This window comes from Hirundo rustica, chromosome 2, assembly GCF_015227805.2.
Source record: "Hirundo rustica isolate bHirRus1 chromosome 2, bHirRus1.pri.v3, whole genome shotgun sequence".
Classification (NCBI taxonomy): Eukaryota; Metazoa; Chordata; class Aves; order Passeriformes; family Hirundinidae; genus Hirundo; species Hirundo rustica.
In genome coordinates, this window is record NC_053451.1 from 77,529,629 (window position 1) to 77,547,341 (window position 17,713).

The window sequence follows — 17,713 nt, forward strand, 5'->3', positions numbered from 1 at the left end:
CAGGACGTGTTTATTCCTATGGATGGAAAAAACAGTAAGATGCTGCTTAGGACAACACTTAAATTCAGAACTCAAGTATATGCTTAAAGATAAAAATGCATGTAAATATTTTTCTGGATTGGGGCCTAATAAACATGGCAAGGGTAGTTACAGTAGTCTGTGCGTTAACAAACCGTTGGTTGTGCTCAGCAGAATGATCCATCTCCCAGTATTTTTAAGAGGAAATCCAAGTGACCACCTGTTGGATTGGTGTTGGCAGTGCCAGAGGTGGGGAAGAGGCTGCACACTGAATCAGTCCCAGCAATCACTCTGGACAAAGAGTGCTTGGGAGTACCTGTATCTGAAATACCTACTCGCTTTGTTGTTCACTAACCTGAAATTAATTCGGGTGATTTCATTGGTGGAGTTGTCCGCAGTGAGGTGGGAGTGGGGGGAAAGACTTGTTTTTCAAAAGACTTCTTTTCTGAATGTGATTTTGGGTGTTTGTTTAGGTATGATTTTTGAGTAGTTTGCACTTTAACAAAATATCTGCTGAGATTTGGGCAGAAAATTTGATGTGACATTTCCCTGACTCTGCAGCAGTTTGTTGGTTCTGTACCTAAAGTCAGAACTGAGACAGGTTGTGTTGGGAGTGTACTGCAAGAATGTGATATTAACTCCAGCCTTACCCTGTAATACAACTTCAGTTCTGCTGGGTGATGCGACAGGGAGTTAATACTACATGAAGTTGTAGTAATTTCATGTTTCATCTAGCAGCATCGGTACTGCAGAGACAGCTGTGTGCAGAAAGAGGGAGTCACTTCCCACTAGCCTTCCCAAAAGTCTGGTTTTAAGTTGTTTTCTATATGCACATACTTAAAATGGGTTTGGTGTAGTTGATGGAGACATGTGAATGCCCTGTGTGGTGTTAACAGGGCTGCAGCTGGTAGGAGTGAGGAGTCTTCTCCTTCTGTAACTGCATCTGTCATAATTAGTGACATAATTACTGAGTTTCATCAGCAGCCATTTTCTTGGAATGCAAGAATTACAGTTCATCAGTGTTTTCGTGATTGGATTTTAACTGTAAAACAATAATCAGTTGATGGGAGTCTTCTCTTGATTCAGCTCCTGGCACTTGAAAACCTAAGCAGCCTCAGTAAAACAAATGAAATTAGCAAATAAGGCCTTCAGTCTGAAAGGGGGGATTTTCTTACTATAGATGAAGTTGCTGTTGAAGCAGAATCTTTGGCTCCTGCCTCAAGTACTTCACCAACATAAGTGTGAGGCCATGTGGCTTTGTAAAAAGGTTTCTCAACAACAATTTAAAGATCAGTATTCACAAATTTATCTTCAAGCGGAGGAGCTTGTGTGGTGATTTCTCACCGTTTATGGTACAAAACCACCACAGCAGCCTGTTAAACTGCAGTGTTGGATGATGAGAAATTGAATGACTTCTACAACTTGTGCTTGGGACCTGTAGGAAGCATTTTTGTTTGAACTGTTGGAGATGCTCAGGGCCGTTCAGAGCGCTCCAGGCTGGCAGGGCTCTCGGGCTGGGGCTCAGACCCAGGAGCTGAGTGCGCAGTGAGGACCCTGCTGCCCCGTGGGCTTGGCCTCGGTGCGCCTGCTGCTTGCTGGCAGTACCTGAAGTTGGGCAGGCCTGTGTCCTGCGGCTCTTGTCAGCCCTGTGCCCTGAGGGGTGAGCTTGACCCAGCCCTTTGGGACACTGTTGTTACTGCCTTGTTCACTACAGCAGGAGCTGCTTTTAAACGAGTGCTGAATGAACGACGTGAGCAATGTGCCCAATTTTGTGCGTGCAGGAGTGGCTGGGCTGTGGGAAGTCACAGCAAAGACTACAGCCAGCTGCACTTGTATGCCAGGGGACTGCTGGGAATAAGTCCTCTTTGAAACGACTGCCTGTGTGCAGTTTTAAAAGCTCGACCTGAGAGAATTGTTTCCTAGGGTTTAAATTTTTTTTGTCTAGAGAAGGAATAAGATGTTCCCTCATGAGTGAATTCTTTGTACAAGGCACTGATGTTGGAGCAGTGTGGGTTTGTTTCTCGGAGGCAGTGGGACAGTGCTGCTGTAGGCCAGGAGCATTCAGGAACAAAAAAGGACCGTTTGCATTTTGAAAATGAATGAATGGGAATGGGAAAATGATGTTTTAAGAACAACAAAAAGGCTTGAATGTATTCAGTAGAAGATGATTAATGCATGATTGCTGTTCATAGATTCCTTCTGTTTGGAAGACAGGTTCTTGGAAACAATAGCAAAAGGCACCAGTGGAGAACAAGGCTTTCCTAGTATTGAGCAGCTGCTGTTTACAAGAAGTGTTACCACCCTGATGCTGTTTTGAAGGGTGTTGAGGTATTCTGGAAACAGAGAAAGACAAAGTTGTGTTAAAAAGAAACCATTTACCTTGCAAGGCTCTCTCCAGCTCCGGCGCTGCATTTCCTGACGTGACTGTGGAAAATGAAGCGCTGGTACCACGCTGGGGGTTAATGATGCAGGCGACACGCAAGGAAGATGAACTCGCCTTTTTATTTATTCGTGGGTGGCTGTAGTGCAATAATGTTCAATAACTGAACATTGAAGTCAATGTCTCGGTAGTTTGTCAACCCTGAGATGTGCATGAAGCATCATTCCCATCATTGGCCTGTATGTAGATGCAAACTTTCTCTGTGGAGTTCTTTCAGTTTTAACAAACTCATTTCCAGCTTGTTTTAAAATGAAGGGGGGGAGCATATTTTACTTGCTAAAATACTGATATAATAATTGATCAGTATTAAAAGAGATTCAAGGTGAATTACAAACTGAAGAGCTCAAACTTGTGACATATGCAGAAAATCTGTTAGCTTAAACTTTTTTTAAAAAACAAAACCTTAATGCTTGTTATCATTTCAGTTTTCAGACCAGTGTTTGGAACAAGAATTATTCTTCTGTTTAGGGCTGTGATTTATAGGAGCTTTGCTGGAAACTAGCCAGGATAGCATAGCAGGTTAGTTGTATTTAAAAGTGCCTTATTGTAAGGTATTGTTTGCTCTGTAATACACACTTTTATCCATAAAGCTGTAACAAAATAAATGGGAGAATAATTTTTTTTTTTTGCCCTCAGCAAATCACTAAGTAGCAGTTTTGTGTTTTAAGAAGGATAAGTAAAGCTAGCCAGAGATTTATCAAATGTTTCAAATTATAAAATGTCTTTATATGGAATCATAAATCTACAAAGCAGGAACTGTTTTTTCTAGAACTGTGGGAATTATTTTATGGTATTTTTCACAATAAAGATATTTATGATGACAAGAAAGCACTGCTGTGTATTTGTCTTCCCTTCTTTCCTGGTCCTGCTCTTCAGGTTTGAAGCTAGAGCTGTGCAGAAATGCACAGGGCACGGGAGGAGGAAGCAGCCAAGTTCTGTGTGGACGAGAACCTTGGATGTACAGAAGTCAACTGCAGCAGCTGTGGACACAGATCTGCCTGACTGGGTGCTGGCTCATCGTGTCGTGACCGTGCTTTTGCCAAAGAAGGCTGGACCAGGTGATCTTTGAGGTCCTTTCCAACCTGGTATCCTGTGATTTCATGGAATCTCAGAGTGAAGGCAAGTACCTGATTCAGGGAATGGGTTAAAAGGAACCTTACTGAGATATTTTTAATACTAAAGCTCTGGCTCCTCAACAATACTGCATTAATGCCTGGTTTGTTCATTTTCTGTTGAACTTACCACCTGATCTCAAGAAGATCAAGACATAGAAAAGACATTGTCATAGGAATATAAATTGTAAAACCCCTTCATTTGAATAGTTCAGACATTCCTTTGCTTTTTTACAGAGTTGCACCAGGTTTTGGTAACACTCTAAACCACGATGTGTTTTTTACCCTTTCACAGGGCAGAGCACACAGACTGAAAATTAAAAATCAGCTGCCTCTATATCTCTACACCTCACCTTACCTTACAGCAGATGCCTTGTTTTGAACATTGCTGTTGCTTCCCTGCAAAAACACTTTCTATAGATGAAAGACAGTTGAGGACTTGCTGCCATGTTTTTTCCTTTGGATCTGTTAACCAAGTAGGGAGTGGTTATTGTCTAATACAAAAGGGGAGAACAGAAAATAATCCTTTTTTTTTTTTTTTTTTTCTCCAGGGGCACCTTTTAATATTTTATACAACATACACAATCCATTGATTTAGTATTAAAAATATAACGACATGCTAATGACTCGAAGTGCTGCATAAAGATACCTTTAAAAAGTAGTGAATATATTTTTGGGACCTTTCTTATTGTATAAACCCTTGTATATTTCAAAAAAAGAGCTTCCTTTGAAAGTAGTATGATGCAGATAAAAAAGAAACACTAGAACATTTTGTACAAATATATAAAACACCGTAGAAAATTGCATGAAAACCTTTTACATCTTCAAAATATCTTCAGCAAATTACATTTATAAAATTATATTCTAATCATTGAAGCAATCTCAAGGAAATAGTATTTAAAGAACTATATCTGTTTTTAAAGCCAGTAGAGGTAATCCAATTTTAAAAAGAACAGGATGCTACAGAGAAAATGAACATGAAATCAGTGCATGAATTATCCACTTTTCATACTGCATTACATTCTCACACAGATAGATAATCATAATTAAAGAGAAATAAGGTTTACTAAGAACCTTTAACTTCTGTCCTAAAGCCAGTTTTCCAATATGTGCTTCAAGCTTGGAATACCAAGGCAGATCCATGTGAAATGCTGCTGCAGGGGCAGGCAGCAGGATGGAAGTATAAGCTCAGAAAAATATTTTGAAAATAAAATAGTGCAGCAAACAGTTGAATAATGGCTGGGGGGGGGGGGGGGGGGGGGGGTGTTTTCTGCTATGGCAAATCAGTTACTTGTTATGCATTGAATTTATAGAAATGGTGCTAGGTCAATAACAAGTCCATCTCCATGGTATAAAAACATCAACTTTAAGTTTATTTTCAAATAGATTTGACTTGCTGGATGATATCCTGAAGTAATTAAGAGAACAAGCATAATGAAACAGCTCCTGCACTGAAATGGGAGAGAACTGACATGAGGCTTCACTGACTTTTGCTATGGGGTTACACAGGAAATACTCCATTGGGTACTTCATACAAAGGAAATCCTTCAACAGACATCTAAAAATTTGTATGTGACATGTTAAAACTATTCAAAATACATAAAGATAAAACCACAGAAACTATAAAGAGCTGTAAAAAATCTGCATGTCTCACATTCCTTAGTAATATGGCTTGAAAAATACCAGCAAGGTGTGATTTTTAAATACTTGCTCTTACAGGAAGAAATTGTAAATAGCCAACAGCTGAGGACAATGACAGTGGATACAAAATCTGCTTAATTTCTCTTACTGATTATTCAGTTATTTGCTGCTATGGAATTAATGTGAAATCCTTGCTGATTCACCCACTTCGTCCAAATTGCCTGGTCTTTTATAATTTCAGGCATTTAAACTGGAAGACTTCTTATAAGACTGTGTGGTCTCATCCAATCCCATTTTGAAACCTGCACAACCTGAACAACAGGGTGTATATTTAAGGCACTAGATTTCACTTTAAGATACAAATTCCTCATTTTCAAATAATGTGTATGCAAGGACTTTTCCCTGCAATTTTTGTGGGATCAAAATGTCAGTATCCCATTAAAGCAAAGGTTTTGTGAGTACAGGTTTAGAAAATTACAGGAGACACCAATGATAGTCAAAAAATACTCAGGTATTTTATTATTTTATTTTCAGTTATAAACAGGATGATGATAATCAAAAGTGAGTAGTAGAAGCAGCTTTCAGGTACTGACCTTCTGATGCAATGTATGCTGGTTGGAAAATCACCTCAACCAAAACCATAATGGAATTTTATCACACACTATTTAGGTGTCCAAAAGGAGCCTAAGAATCAAAAATTAGTTTCAAAAATCTGTAAGAGTGCAGCAATCCTGCAAAATAAAGGAAGAGTGTAATTCTGTGTTTTAGCTTCCACATGGAGTTATCTTCGTGTGTATCTTTTGTTTGTCATCTTATTTTTTATGAAATTCTTTCTTGTGACCACAGCATTTCTTGAGGCACAAAACTATGGGCATATAACCAAAGTTTTTGATGATTAATTTAAATACAGTAGCCAAATGCATGGAATATGCAGAAAACAGTTTTCAAGAACACATTTAATGTGCGTGTCCTCCCCCAGACTGACAATGTTGAAGACATCTTTCTTCATATTCCAAAGTCCTCTGGGCAAACTGTACTTTAAAGAAGGAAAAGGTAAGCAAAGCCATCAGGAAAGCTGCTCCATACTGGTTAAAAAAACCCAAATCCCCAGGTACCTGTGGATTTCTCATTTTTGTACTGCATTTAAAATGTTTTAAATAACACTTTAAGTTATAAAATACTTGACTTCACATTAAAGAATGTTGCAAATAGTGCCAGTGTAACAGCTGTAAATCCCGTTGAGTCCTTCCCTGAAGACTCCGGAGCTGTCACCATTGCTGATCGCGGGCTGTGCTAAAGTTCATCGTGCTTGAGACCTGTAAGCAAAGGGGAAAAAAATACGCAAAAAAGTTACAAAAAGACAGTGCCTGGGTTTGTAAGATGTGGAGAAAGCCCTTTACTTCCCATTTCCTGTTAATCAGTCAGTTCAGCAACATGAACTTCATTTTTGGAGCCTTGCTACAAGTGGACCAGAAACTTTCACAAAGAATAAAACCCACTAAGAATTCTTTATAAGGAAAAGTGAATTTGTTCCTCTGCTCAAGACTTTTAAATATTTACCTGCTAAGTTTTTTCATCAACCCTGAGAGCTGAGTTCATTTTTCCATCTTGTCTTACATTAGTCCAAGAAGCCAAGTGTTACTGAGAGTCCTGTATTCGTGTTTGATTTTTTTGGCTTTGAGTTTTGTTTGTCTGGGATTTTCATGCTATTTAACTAATCCAGTTTAAAACTATTCTAGTTAAAAAAACCCCAAGAAACCAAAACAAACCCCCAAACAAACAAAAAACCCAAACCCCACCCCCAAACTAACTAAAATACAATTTAGTCCAGTGCAAGGAGGCCTCAGTAGATAAGCCTGGAGTCAAAGATGCAGAGGCAAATTAATACTCAGTTCCCTACTTAAAATACATACTTAGTATCCCCTGCTTAATATACATGAGCTTTAGCATATCCAAGTGAACTCTAAACTAATGTGTTGTGTTTGAGGTCCAGGAACAGGAGCTTTCTCTTAGATTCTGGCATGAAACAAGAGGTTTTCTCCTGCAGTGTAACCCCTGTGTAAAGAAGCATCACATAAGTATCAAACCCCACACCATCTCTCTAAGAACAAGGGAAATTACACAAACACAAGATTTGTGCCTACTGACCCCAATCTCAATTTCAACTAGACTAATATTTAATTTTTAAAAGCTAACAGCTGAATATGCATGTAGATTACCTTTTTGAAATAATGATGTCAGATTTTTCTTCTCTCTTTCAATTTGCTGTATTAAGTTTCGGATCTCAGAGTCATAATCAACCCACTCAGGAACTATCCGGGCAGCAGCCTTTAGTTTTGGTTCTTTGGTCTGGGGGTTGTTGCACTGAAAGTTTAAAGCATATTAGATGTAAACAAAGCAAATGTGAAAATAACCGCTTTTCAGAGAATTAGCTCAAATGAATTGTAAATACTTTTCTTTTTGCTGACTCTAAGTATAGCACAGACATGGCTGGCACAAGACTATCTAAGATTTAGACAAAGCTGCCCAAGGAGTTGCAAGATTGACATTGGCACATTGAAACTGAACCTGATGTGGGTTTTGAACAGAGAGCACCTGTCTTTAGAACACAAACAAACTCATTCCAACATCTGCAAAGACACAAAGAAAAAAACCTATTTACATATTGAAAAATCACACCAAGATCCAACTGTCTGGTTTTCTCTCAAATTATATCTAAAGCATCACAAATTATGTGTGTGTGTTGTCAAAAAATCTAAATGGGGGAAAAATGGGATGAGGATAATAATGATAGGAAAAAAGATTTTTTTTCTCTGTTTCTCTTCCCAAAGAAATAAACTTTCTTCTTCCTAAACATGGATAGTATCCTGAGCACTTTAAAAACTGCTTTAAATCCTGTTTATAGCAATGCAACAGACCAAGAAAACCATGATAATGTTAAGGTTCTGGAGGAACCTTCTGTGTGGGGAGAATGACAGCAGCCCATAGTGCCCAGACAGGTAACAACACTTCCTCACAGTTCCAGCAACTTGGCTGACTATGGAAAAATTATAAGGAAAATACATGCAAGGGCATGAAAAGCCTCAATCCCATCCAGTTAAGAGACAACAACACTTAATCTTCTGGTTCAGTTTTCAGCTTTAATGTAAGCAGATTTGGTACAGAGCAAGTGGGAGAGGTCTCAGAGGAGAAAATGTTTCAGGGGAAGGGATGGAATGTTGCAGTGCCTTCCAGCAAGGCTGCCTTCATAACACGATACACACTTAACTGAAAAGCCCTCAAAATCACAGCAAAGTTGTTAATCTTCACAACTCATTTAAGTCAGGATCAACTCACCAGGTCTATTGTTTTAGCCTTTTTCTTGGATTTATCATCACACCAGGTTTCACACCAAAGCCACTCCTGAGGGAGAGACTTAATGGCTACTTGATGAATCATATTATTGGGAAGATCCTGTATAAATTTTGTAAAATCATATATTAGCATTGAATGTAATGTAACTAATTATCAAGCTACCATTTAAAAGTATTTTTGCTATTATCATTTCTACAAATTGTTCTTACATTTCCATCTAGTTCTTTTCCAAGTAGATTCAATACTTAGTCATGCTCACTTTGATGGCCAATTCCACCTCTCATTTGTCAAGCAATTTTTTTTAGTCCTTACCTCTGTCCTCCCTTAGCCTGACGTAAGCAATACTTCTGTCTAATACCCCTGGTTCAGATACTGCCTGTCATATCACAAACACCTCCAAAAAACAAAACTCAAAACAGCTTTCTGTTCCTTAAATTTGAAAAAAAAAACCCCAACGAAAAAACAAAACCCTGACTCAAAAAACATAATACAAGATTATGCCACTGCTCTAAACTGAGACGACACCTAAGAAAATGGATTCCAGAAACATGAGCTTGAGAAGGAAAAGCTTTAAACTGCTATTCTGGCTATGGTCCTTACTTCACTTCTGGGGGTTTTTCTGACCTTTATTACATAGTCAGGTAGTCTCGTCATGAAAACCCTGACCCTGCTGAATGCAGGGAACAGCATTTATTAAAGAGAAACACCTCAGGCACTGGCTGGCTGCACCTGCTCTGGCCAGAGTTATAAACAGCAGGGGTAATAACTGGTACACCCATTCATAAGCTCCCTCAGGTGTGCAACCCTTACATTATATTTTAGAATAAATGGCAGTACTCAAGTATTAGTCACATCTTATTTTGCCAATTCACATTGCTAAATGTGACAATAAAATAGCACATATTGCTGCGTTATGAAAGATGTATAATTTAATTCAAATATAGACATTAGTATCAAAAAATTACATCAAATATATAAAGAATATGGAGAGCCAAGACATGCAACATTAGTTGAAATGCTTTATTTTTTTTAACTTATAATTTTTGGAAGATAGCTTATCACCATTTGGAATGGTTTATCACCATTTCAATTCCAAAAGAAGAGAGACTAATTTTATGTTGTGCCTCTCTGACTTTCTAAATGAAATCACAATTCCTGAGTTACTACAGTACTTTTAGAAGCTGTGAATTTAAAAATTGTTACATGCAGTAAAAAAGTAGAAAGTCAGCTGCTAGTTTCAGGATTTGAAGGAAACACACACACACACAAAAAAAACCCAAAACCAAAAAACCCTCTGAAGAAAATTACCGTACTGGAACTCTGCTTTTTATGATGTGTAATTTTTCTCCCTAGGAATTCTCCTTGGCATTTAAAATCACCATTTCCCCCTCTATCTACTTCTCTTTCGTGGTTTAAGAACCTTAACTACCACCCATGGAGGTGGCACTGCTGGCAGATTAGCAGAGAGCTGAGATTGCTGCTTCTTAGAGAAGGGCAGTGAGCACTCCAGACAGGTTTTTAAAATGAAAATAGTAATAAAAGAGTTATAAGTCATCAGTAGATGAAAGCTCTCCAGGTCTCAAATACACTGCACTGTGTTTATATTTTCAGGAGTATTGCTGTATTTTGTGTAAGAAGTAGCAAAGAAGACAGCAAGTAGTTCCTATCAATACAGTCAAACCAGATTATTATGAAAATATATATTACTTTGAAATATTCACTTTTCAAAGTAATTAGAGTTCCATTCTGCCAAGACTTAGCTACCTTAACATCTGGTCCTTAAGTGGCTTTTGATTTGATCCAACAGACTTACAGGAGATATATGCTATCGTATTAAAGCTGTAATTGGAAATATAAGAATCTTAAAATGAGAAGTTTTAATATTTTGAGAACATTAGATAAAACCAATTTTCTGAAAAAGTGGAAACCCTGTAAGAGCTGAATCTTAAAAGGTCTTTCTGAAAGACTCCTTGTATGCATGGGTAAGGCTGGAGAACACACAGCTCTGTCACATCAGGACTCTGCATGAGTGGTCAGGGCCAGGAATTCATTCTGCTGTCCAGAAAGTTGTGAACTCTGACTGTTGCTGTTGTATCAACCTTTTGCTCTTAATATACAGCTAAAAGCTGCTCCAGCTCCAAGATGTCCAGTCTAGTCTGAGTTTTTATGGTGGCTGTATTTCCACTTTTCTTTGTCTGGTATCATAAGAACTGCTACTTTTAATTTTACTTTTATTTCTGGAAAAAAAATGCAAGTGGCAATAATGTCCTTATGTAAGAGAGAAACTTTCTTGCAGAGCAGGGATGTGGAAAAGCACTGAGCAATGTGGGCTTTACCACTGTGGGATCCTACTGCTCTAGAGGCAGGTAATAATCTTCTGTGCTTCAGTAATTCCACAAGGAAAACACCAAAAGCAGGGACAATCCCAGTTAAGAAGCCTTCTGAGGTTCACCCAAAGTGAGACAAACTCCAGCCACCCCAGGGTGACCATGTACAGCAACCACCAGAGTGCATTTGCAGTTAACTTACCAAAGAAAATTTAATTTACGTTAATGGAAAAAAAGATGAAAAAGGAAACAAACTCTTGCTAAATAAGAATATCATTATCAGAATATAGGGTTATCATCAGAAAAACATAAATGCAAACAGAACAACTACAAATAAAGGTGAAAAGTCCTGTAAGTTGGGTTTTTTCCCTCATTTTTAAAATTAAAAATAATCATCAGTGTTCAGTTATCTGAACTGTGCTCATATACACTCCTGAAAATGGGCTGAAACAGCAATAAATGGCAAATGGTTTTGGAATTATGTAACATTTATGTTGAGATACAAGGTATTCCACACATATTGAGAAAGATAAAGAAAATAAACCCAAAAATGCTCAAAGCCATATATACCTGATCTAGATTTGACAGACTGTTTGGATCCTGACTAAGAGCCTGGTACTGGCCCCGAAGCCTGTCTCCAGCTGCAATCTTCCTGAACTTCTTCAGGTCCACAACATACAAGGCACTAAAAGGAATAAAAAAAGAAAGAACGAAGATTTCTGGGGTTTCACCTTCTTTTTGGTAACAGTAATAAAAGTAACAAAAAAGTAAAACATGTTCCCATCCTGAAGGGATATTTTTCTTTATTAAGTGGCTGAAACTACCATAAAATGGTGAAATCAATGTCATCAGAATCCCTGCCTTGTTCACCTCTTACTGAGAACAGCTCTTGAATCCTCAGTGATGAACACCAGCACCCAGATTTTGATCAGACTCACAAAGTGCACAAGAAGTATGTAAGGGGTTGTCCTACCTAATGTGGTATTTCCTTTTCCCAAGGTGTGAAGCCCAGTATCCCGATTTCCAGAAGCGGTACCCGTCCATCTCTCTGCGGCTGTCACAGAAAGGAGTGTATCCATAGGGAGCTCCATTTAGGTCTAGGTCCCTGAGTTCTTTCAGGTCACTTCTCACAATCTAAACAAGAATATGTTTATTTTTTTTAAATTTAGTACTGTTTCTATGAGGGTAGGTACTGCAGTGGGCTTCACAGTGTTTAATTTTAATTTAAAAAACCCCTCAGATGCTACATCAGCAGGGCATAGATGAACTATTCCACTGGGAGATATCTACCAAAGTATTGTTCAAGGAAAAAAAAAAAGTATTATTGGTTATTATATTATTAAGAGTGGCCATCTGTGAAATACATTTATTGAGTAAATTATATAAAACTGACAATATTTTTTAAATTCACAGACCAGTATTTCTGGTTGCCCTATACAAAATTCCTTAATTAAGAAACATAACTTTTGAAATCTACCAGTCATGTCCTTTATAAAGAATCCTCCTCATTTGTTATCCAACTTGGGCACTCCAAAATCATTGCATCATTTGAAAAATCCTTGTATCTAATGGTAATGTACTTTCAAAAAGATGTTTTAATGATATTTTACAAATGTTCTTTATTTGCTAATCAATTCTTCTTCCATCAAACCCCACTTATCTAATTAATCAGTGGTTAAAAAAAAATAAAATAGCTATTTGGGAGCACAGAGAAGTCCTTACAGTAGTTAGGACAACCAGTGTTCCCACATGGTATATCCAGATGAAATTGCAGAGAGTTGCAGTCTGCATTGCTACACCTAAATTTAATCTATCCTCAAGTTTTGGAAAAGGACCAAAATACCTCAGAATTCATCTCAAGGTTTTTAATAACCTTGTGATAAACACTTCAATGCCTCATCTGAGACAGCACTTTGCCTTTCAGTACATTATACAATGTTCATTCCTGAATGAAGGGCTGCATGCAAATTTGAAACAGAGATAGGATTCCTCTTGAAGAATTTCAGCCATCTCTAGAAGTTGTTCAAATGGCCCAAATCACTTCAGACACTGGCCATAGTGGAAAATTCCTCTCACAGTCAGCCCAGAGATGGAATCACTCCAACATACTTTCAGTGAAATGCACCTTTAAGATCACACAAACCTCTCCAGGGGCTATTCTCTCCACACAGACAATTTAGGACAACTCAGTGCAGGGAAACTCTTAATGTCCACACAACTGAAGACAAAGGAAATTCTTGCATTTACATTCTGCAACACCAGTTGTTCTGTTTGTATGACTGCAACAGTGTTTCAAGACCAACATCAGAATAAAATGGCCACAGAGAATGAAAGTGGATCAATTTAAGCCCAAATTAATTCCTCATTCAGTAATTTACCATCATTTTTGCTTACCTGATCAGCATCGACAAATATGATTTTATCCACAGCCAACGGGAATAGAACATCCAAGAAAAGAATTTTGTAGCCCCAGATAATTCTTTGTTTTTCTGTCTGTTGATAAAGCCAGCGGGGCCACTTATACTGGACCAACTCATACCTGAACCCATACTTTTGAGCCATGTGAGGAATGACATCCTAGAAGAACAAAAAGAAGATCAAAACCCCATCAGGTGTGCATGTACGAGACACACAAGGACTCAAAAGGAAAAGGAGTGAATGCTCCAACACAGCTGCAGCCATGTGGGCCTTACTGACAACATAATTTATTATTTCACAATGTTCCTTTGGTCTGAGCAGTATCCTCAGTCACACCAATAGAAATAGCATTTCATGCAAGCTCTTGGAGATTATCAGAAGAGACTAAATTATTATAATTTATCACTGGGCTTCATGTTCCAGAAGAGAAGAACCTTATACCTAACACTGGTATTTAATAGATTGAGGGATTATTTTCCACTGCAAAAATTTAATTTGAATGATATAATTAGTCAATTGCAATTTTTTAAAAAATGCTTGAAATTTTAAAGAAAAAAACAAGAGGAAGACCTTTCTCCTACCTTAAATGTTGGGGAGAGATAGTTTTTCAGAAACCAAAATTTAACTGGGGTTTTTGTATGACGTAGGACAGAAAGCATCATAATTCTGTGGAAATATAAGTCTACAATAAACAAACAAATACACACAGGTCATTAAATTCCAACTGCACTTAGAAAGTACTAAAACTCTCTAAGTATAATTTCTTTAACCCAATTTAAATTTTTATCTACTTCTAATTAAAACCTTTAAAGAGCATGTGTTCAAGGGCACTTTGAGATGGCCATGTTTGATCCAGATTGGCTAAACAATAGTGGAAGCAACAATTTCAAAAGTGGATCTATTAACATGTTTTATTCTAAGAGAGGTGCCTGAAAAAATTAGAATAATGGTTAGTACTTCATATTAACTTGGCTACTGAAATAATTTATTTTAGAATATATTGGTTGAGTTTAATAGGTTCCTGAAAAGAGCAAAGTTCAAATCAGATCCTCTTCTGAAAACCCTTCGTAACTGTAAGAACTACTATTTTGTGTTAAAATATTTTTCACTACCGTGGCCTTTGGTGCAACCAGAGATAAGCAGTGCCTTACAACCTTACAAGAGGTCAAGTCTGCCTTAAAAATCAGGACATAATGAACTCAAAAATAAGACAAAGCAGCAGGTAGGATGTTTGAAGATTGCTTTTTCTCCTTTCAAGTAAATGTGTCTTTCCCTTTATGAAGGTGGTTGCAGGTTGAAGGAAAGAGACATAGTGCTCAAACTTCAGATGACTCAGCAATCAAATCACTAAACCAGTGCTCAAATCAGAAAAGTCACAGAGATGGTTGTGAACAGATCAGGCAGCACTGTAAGAATTCCTTAAAAACAATCATTGCTCATTGAAAAGACCCTGAGATAAGTAAGGCCAAATGTCCATGCAGTAAATCAAATAGACACAACTCCAAAGAAGTCAATTCTGTTGTGTCTTTATTCAGAGAGGCTGAACTTCATCTTTTATGTTTGTACTCCACACATGAAAGACATTTTCTGTCTTCAAAGAATAATGGTATTTTTGAACATTTATATGTTGAATCACTTTGTTTTTAAAGATTAATTTAGTCTTCACTGCATACAACTTTTCTCTGTTTTTAAAATTTATTATTTAGATGTTGTTTAAAAAGTCAGTTTCTCTAGGTTGCTTAGTTTAACTAAGAAAATTTAGAGTACTGCTATGAATTCTTGTTTTCCCTTTTACCTTTCCTTACCTTAAAAAACGTTCATATAAATGGCCTGAAGCAACAGAAAAAATGTTAAGAATATCACTTTCCTTTTTCTTCTCATCTGCTGGAATTTCTTCTGAAAATCTAAGAATTATTATAAATAATTATGTAAAGTAAGCATTCAGCAGAAAAAAAAATCTTACTAAATTATCATTAAGCTCATAGAGAATCAAAAATAAGAAAATACACAAAAGAAATACACATCCTGCAGCAAACAAATACACTTCCACATAAAAACAAATTCTACTTCCACTGCACATGTCTATGATACCACGATCTTTTGGAAGCAAAATGTCATACCCAGTCACTCAGGACTAACAACAGCACTACAAAACAATTGGCAGTCTCCAATATTTTCATTCAAACAGAACCCAAATTTGACAAGAATTCCATGTTCTATCAAAGTAAAAAAATAATCAGAAATACACACAGCCAGGGTATCTTGAGAATTGGTAATTTTTTAAATCAGAAACGGTTATTTTCCAAGCTTCATCCACATGCATTCTACAGCAGAACAACCAATGCATATTCTGGAAGTGAAGGAAGTCTGCACAGCCCCATAGGTGGTTAAACTGAATATATCCTCTAAAATACAGACGGGGCATAAGAAAAAGATGGCCACACAAGGCCAAATCACGTATTTAGCCCAGTGCTATCCCAGCAGCAAATGACAAGGCAGAGGAGTTAGAGTCTTCCCCAGAATACTCTCTTAACTTTCAGAGGTCTGCGGTGATGAGATCTTCCAGTGTTTTTCTGTAATAACACTTGTTGCATTCTTCGTCTGATTCCTCTCCCTATAAGCCAACCTACATATTCGAGGTATGTTGTCCAGAGGTTTCTGTTTCTGCTGCACGGCATTCTTTGTTTGTTTTGAATACCAAAGCCTACCAGGCTGGTTTTTAATCACATACTTTCCAGCATACAGAGGAAGGGAATGGTGGCTGCAGTCTCCCTCGGGCACTGCTTCACAGATCTCAGAACTGCAGAGCCAGATTGGTTACAGTTATCAAATGGTTATCAAGCCATTTGATACTGTTGGAAATTTACCTCAATAGTCTTTTTTGTGAGGTGAGTCATTCCTCACACACTTAGATTGCATGAGTCACTCCTATTACTTTTTCTTCTGGTTATAGCTCTTTTAAAAGTATCCTTTAGAAAGTGTAAAAATAGCTATCCTCAATCTTTAAGAGCAAATGAGAGAAGTCTCAGATCTCCAATGTATTCAAAAGAATTCAGATCACTCCACTGATACAAAGCTGAAACGTCAGAAATAGCTGAGAGGTGCAATGTGTTTAAGTGGTGTGAATAATCTTCTGAGAAACCCATGTTCTTTCCACTCACGAATGGTGAAAGACATGAGTGGAGTGGCATTGTATGCATGGTGTGGCATCTTCAAAGAAGACAGACAAGCTCTCAATCAGCACTGAACTCTCACAGGCTAAACAGACTGCAGTTCACAGCTCCAAGCAGCCTGTCTCCTTTCTTCCTGACTTTTTGTCCCAAGCCTTACATTTAGTGATAGCAGGACCGAAAGAATGTCAAGCTCTTTATAAAGCAGCCATCACATATGAAAAAAGAAAATTGGGGTTTGATGCAAGGATCTTGAAAATATTGATTCTGCAAAGTTTTACAGAAAGCAGAAATCTCCCAGAGCTGCTGGGCTGACCTGTAAGGTCATGTGGGAAAAGCAGTCAGTTGGAGAAGGGCAGCTCAGGTACAAAAGGGCTTGGGCAAAGTGGTGTGAACATCTTCCATGTTCGAGCACATGTGGGTTCCTGCAGTGAACAGCGTGCTGGTGGACATTCTCGTCATTCTGGGATAACAAAAGGGAAGGGTATTTGACAAGATCCTAGATGGCAAGGGGCTGACAGACAGCTTCAAATCATGCTCTTGAGCCACAACCTTGAATCACTGGGAAGAGCACATAAACTTCACTGGGTGAGGGGCTTCCTTGGCCCAGCCAAGCTCAGAGCACAATGAAGGCTACTGTGATAAAAGGCAAGACCTGGAAAACTGAGAGATCTCTGGCCTTGTAACCTTCATAGAGGGAGTTAAGATTTTGATCTCTGCACATACATCTTTGACGCTGCCAATTAGAAGTGGGAAGCTTGAAGTCAATGAAGAATTCCTTCAACTAACATCATTCTTCAAAGGAGGCACCTTTGTGCAGCACTGTGGGTCCAGAGTTGAAGAAATTTTTGAGAGCTGTAGCATAGTAGTCTGTGAGGTTTTCTGAATCTAGTCCATATGGGTACAAATTGAAAAAAGGGGAAATTTAGGTTAGATAGTAGGAAGGAATTCTTTAGTATGAGGGTGGTTAGACATTGGAACAGGTTGCCCTGGGGGGCTGTGGCTGCCCCATCCCTGGCAGCATTCAAGGCCAAGCTGGTGGTGCTCTGAACAAGTTGGTCTAGTGGGAGGTATTCCTATGCATGACAGGGGGTTTGAGACTAGATGATCTTTAAGGGTGCTCCCAACCCTTAATATTCTATGATTCTATTATATTGGAACAGTAAAATCACCTGTGGGATAAATGGTGATACACATAAAATCAGCAACAGGGACCCAATGTAGTCTTAGGTC

The 17,713-nt window shown here is 38.0% G+C and overlaps 1 protein-coding gene across 1 annotated transcript in view; it reads right to left on the reverse strand.

Moving 5' to 3' along the window:
- Nucleotides 1–5,715: 5,715 nt before the first annotated feature.
- UGGT2 (UDP-glucose glycoprotein glucosyltransferase 2) overlaps nucleotides 5,716–17,713 on the reverse strand; it is an 80,307-nt gene continuing 68,309 nt past the window's right edge. Inside the window, exons 32-39 of the mRNA XM_040056376.1 lie at nucleotides 15,116–15,214; nucleotides 13,892–13,976; nucleotides 13,287–13,469; nucleotides 11,866–12,026; nucleotides 11,463–11,577; nucleotides 8,548–8,664; nucleotides 7,431–7,575; nucleotides 5,716–6,527 (exon numbers count right to left, since the gene is read on the reverse strand). Of these exons, the coding sequence (XP_039912310.1) occupies nucleotides 6,505–6,527; nucleotides 7,431–7,575; nucleotides 8,548–8,664; nucleotides 11,463–11,577; nucleotides 11,866–12,026; nucleotides 13,287–13,469; nucleotides 13,892–13,976; nucleotides 15,116–15,214 (928 nt within the window). The 3' untranslated portion in view covers nucleotides 5,716–6,504. The remainder of the gene's footprint in view (nucleotides 6,528–7,430; nucleotides 7,576–8,547; nucleotides 8,665–11,462; nucleotides 11,578–11,865; nucleotides 12,027–13,286; nucleotides 13,470–13,891; nucleotides 13,977–15,115; nucleotides 15,215–17,713) is intronic.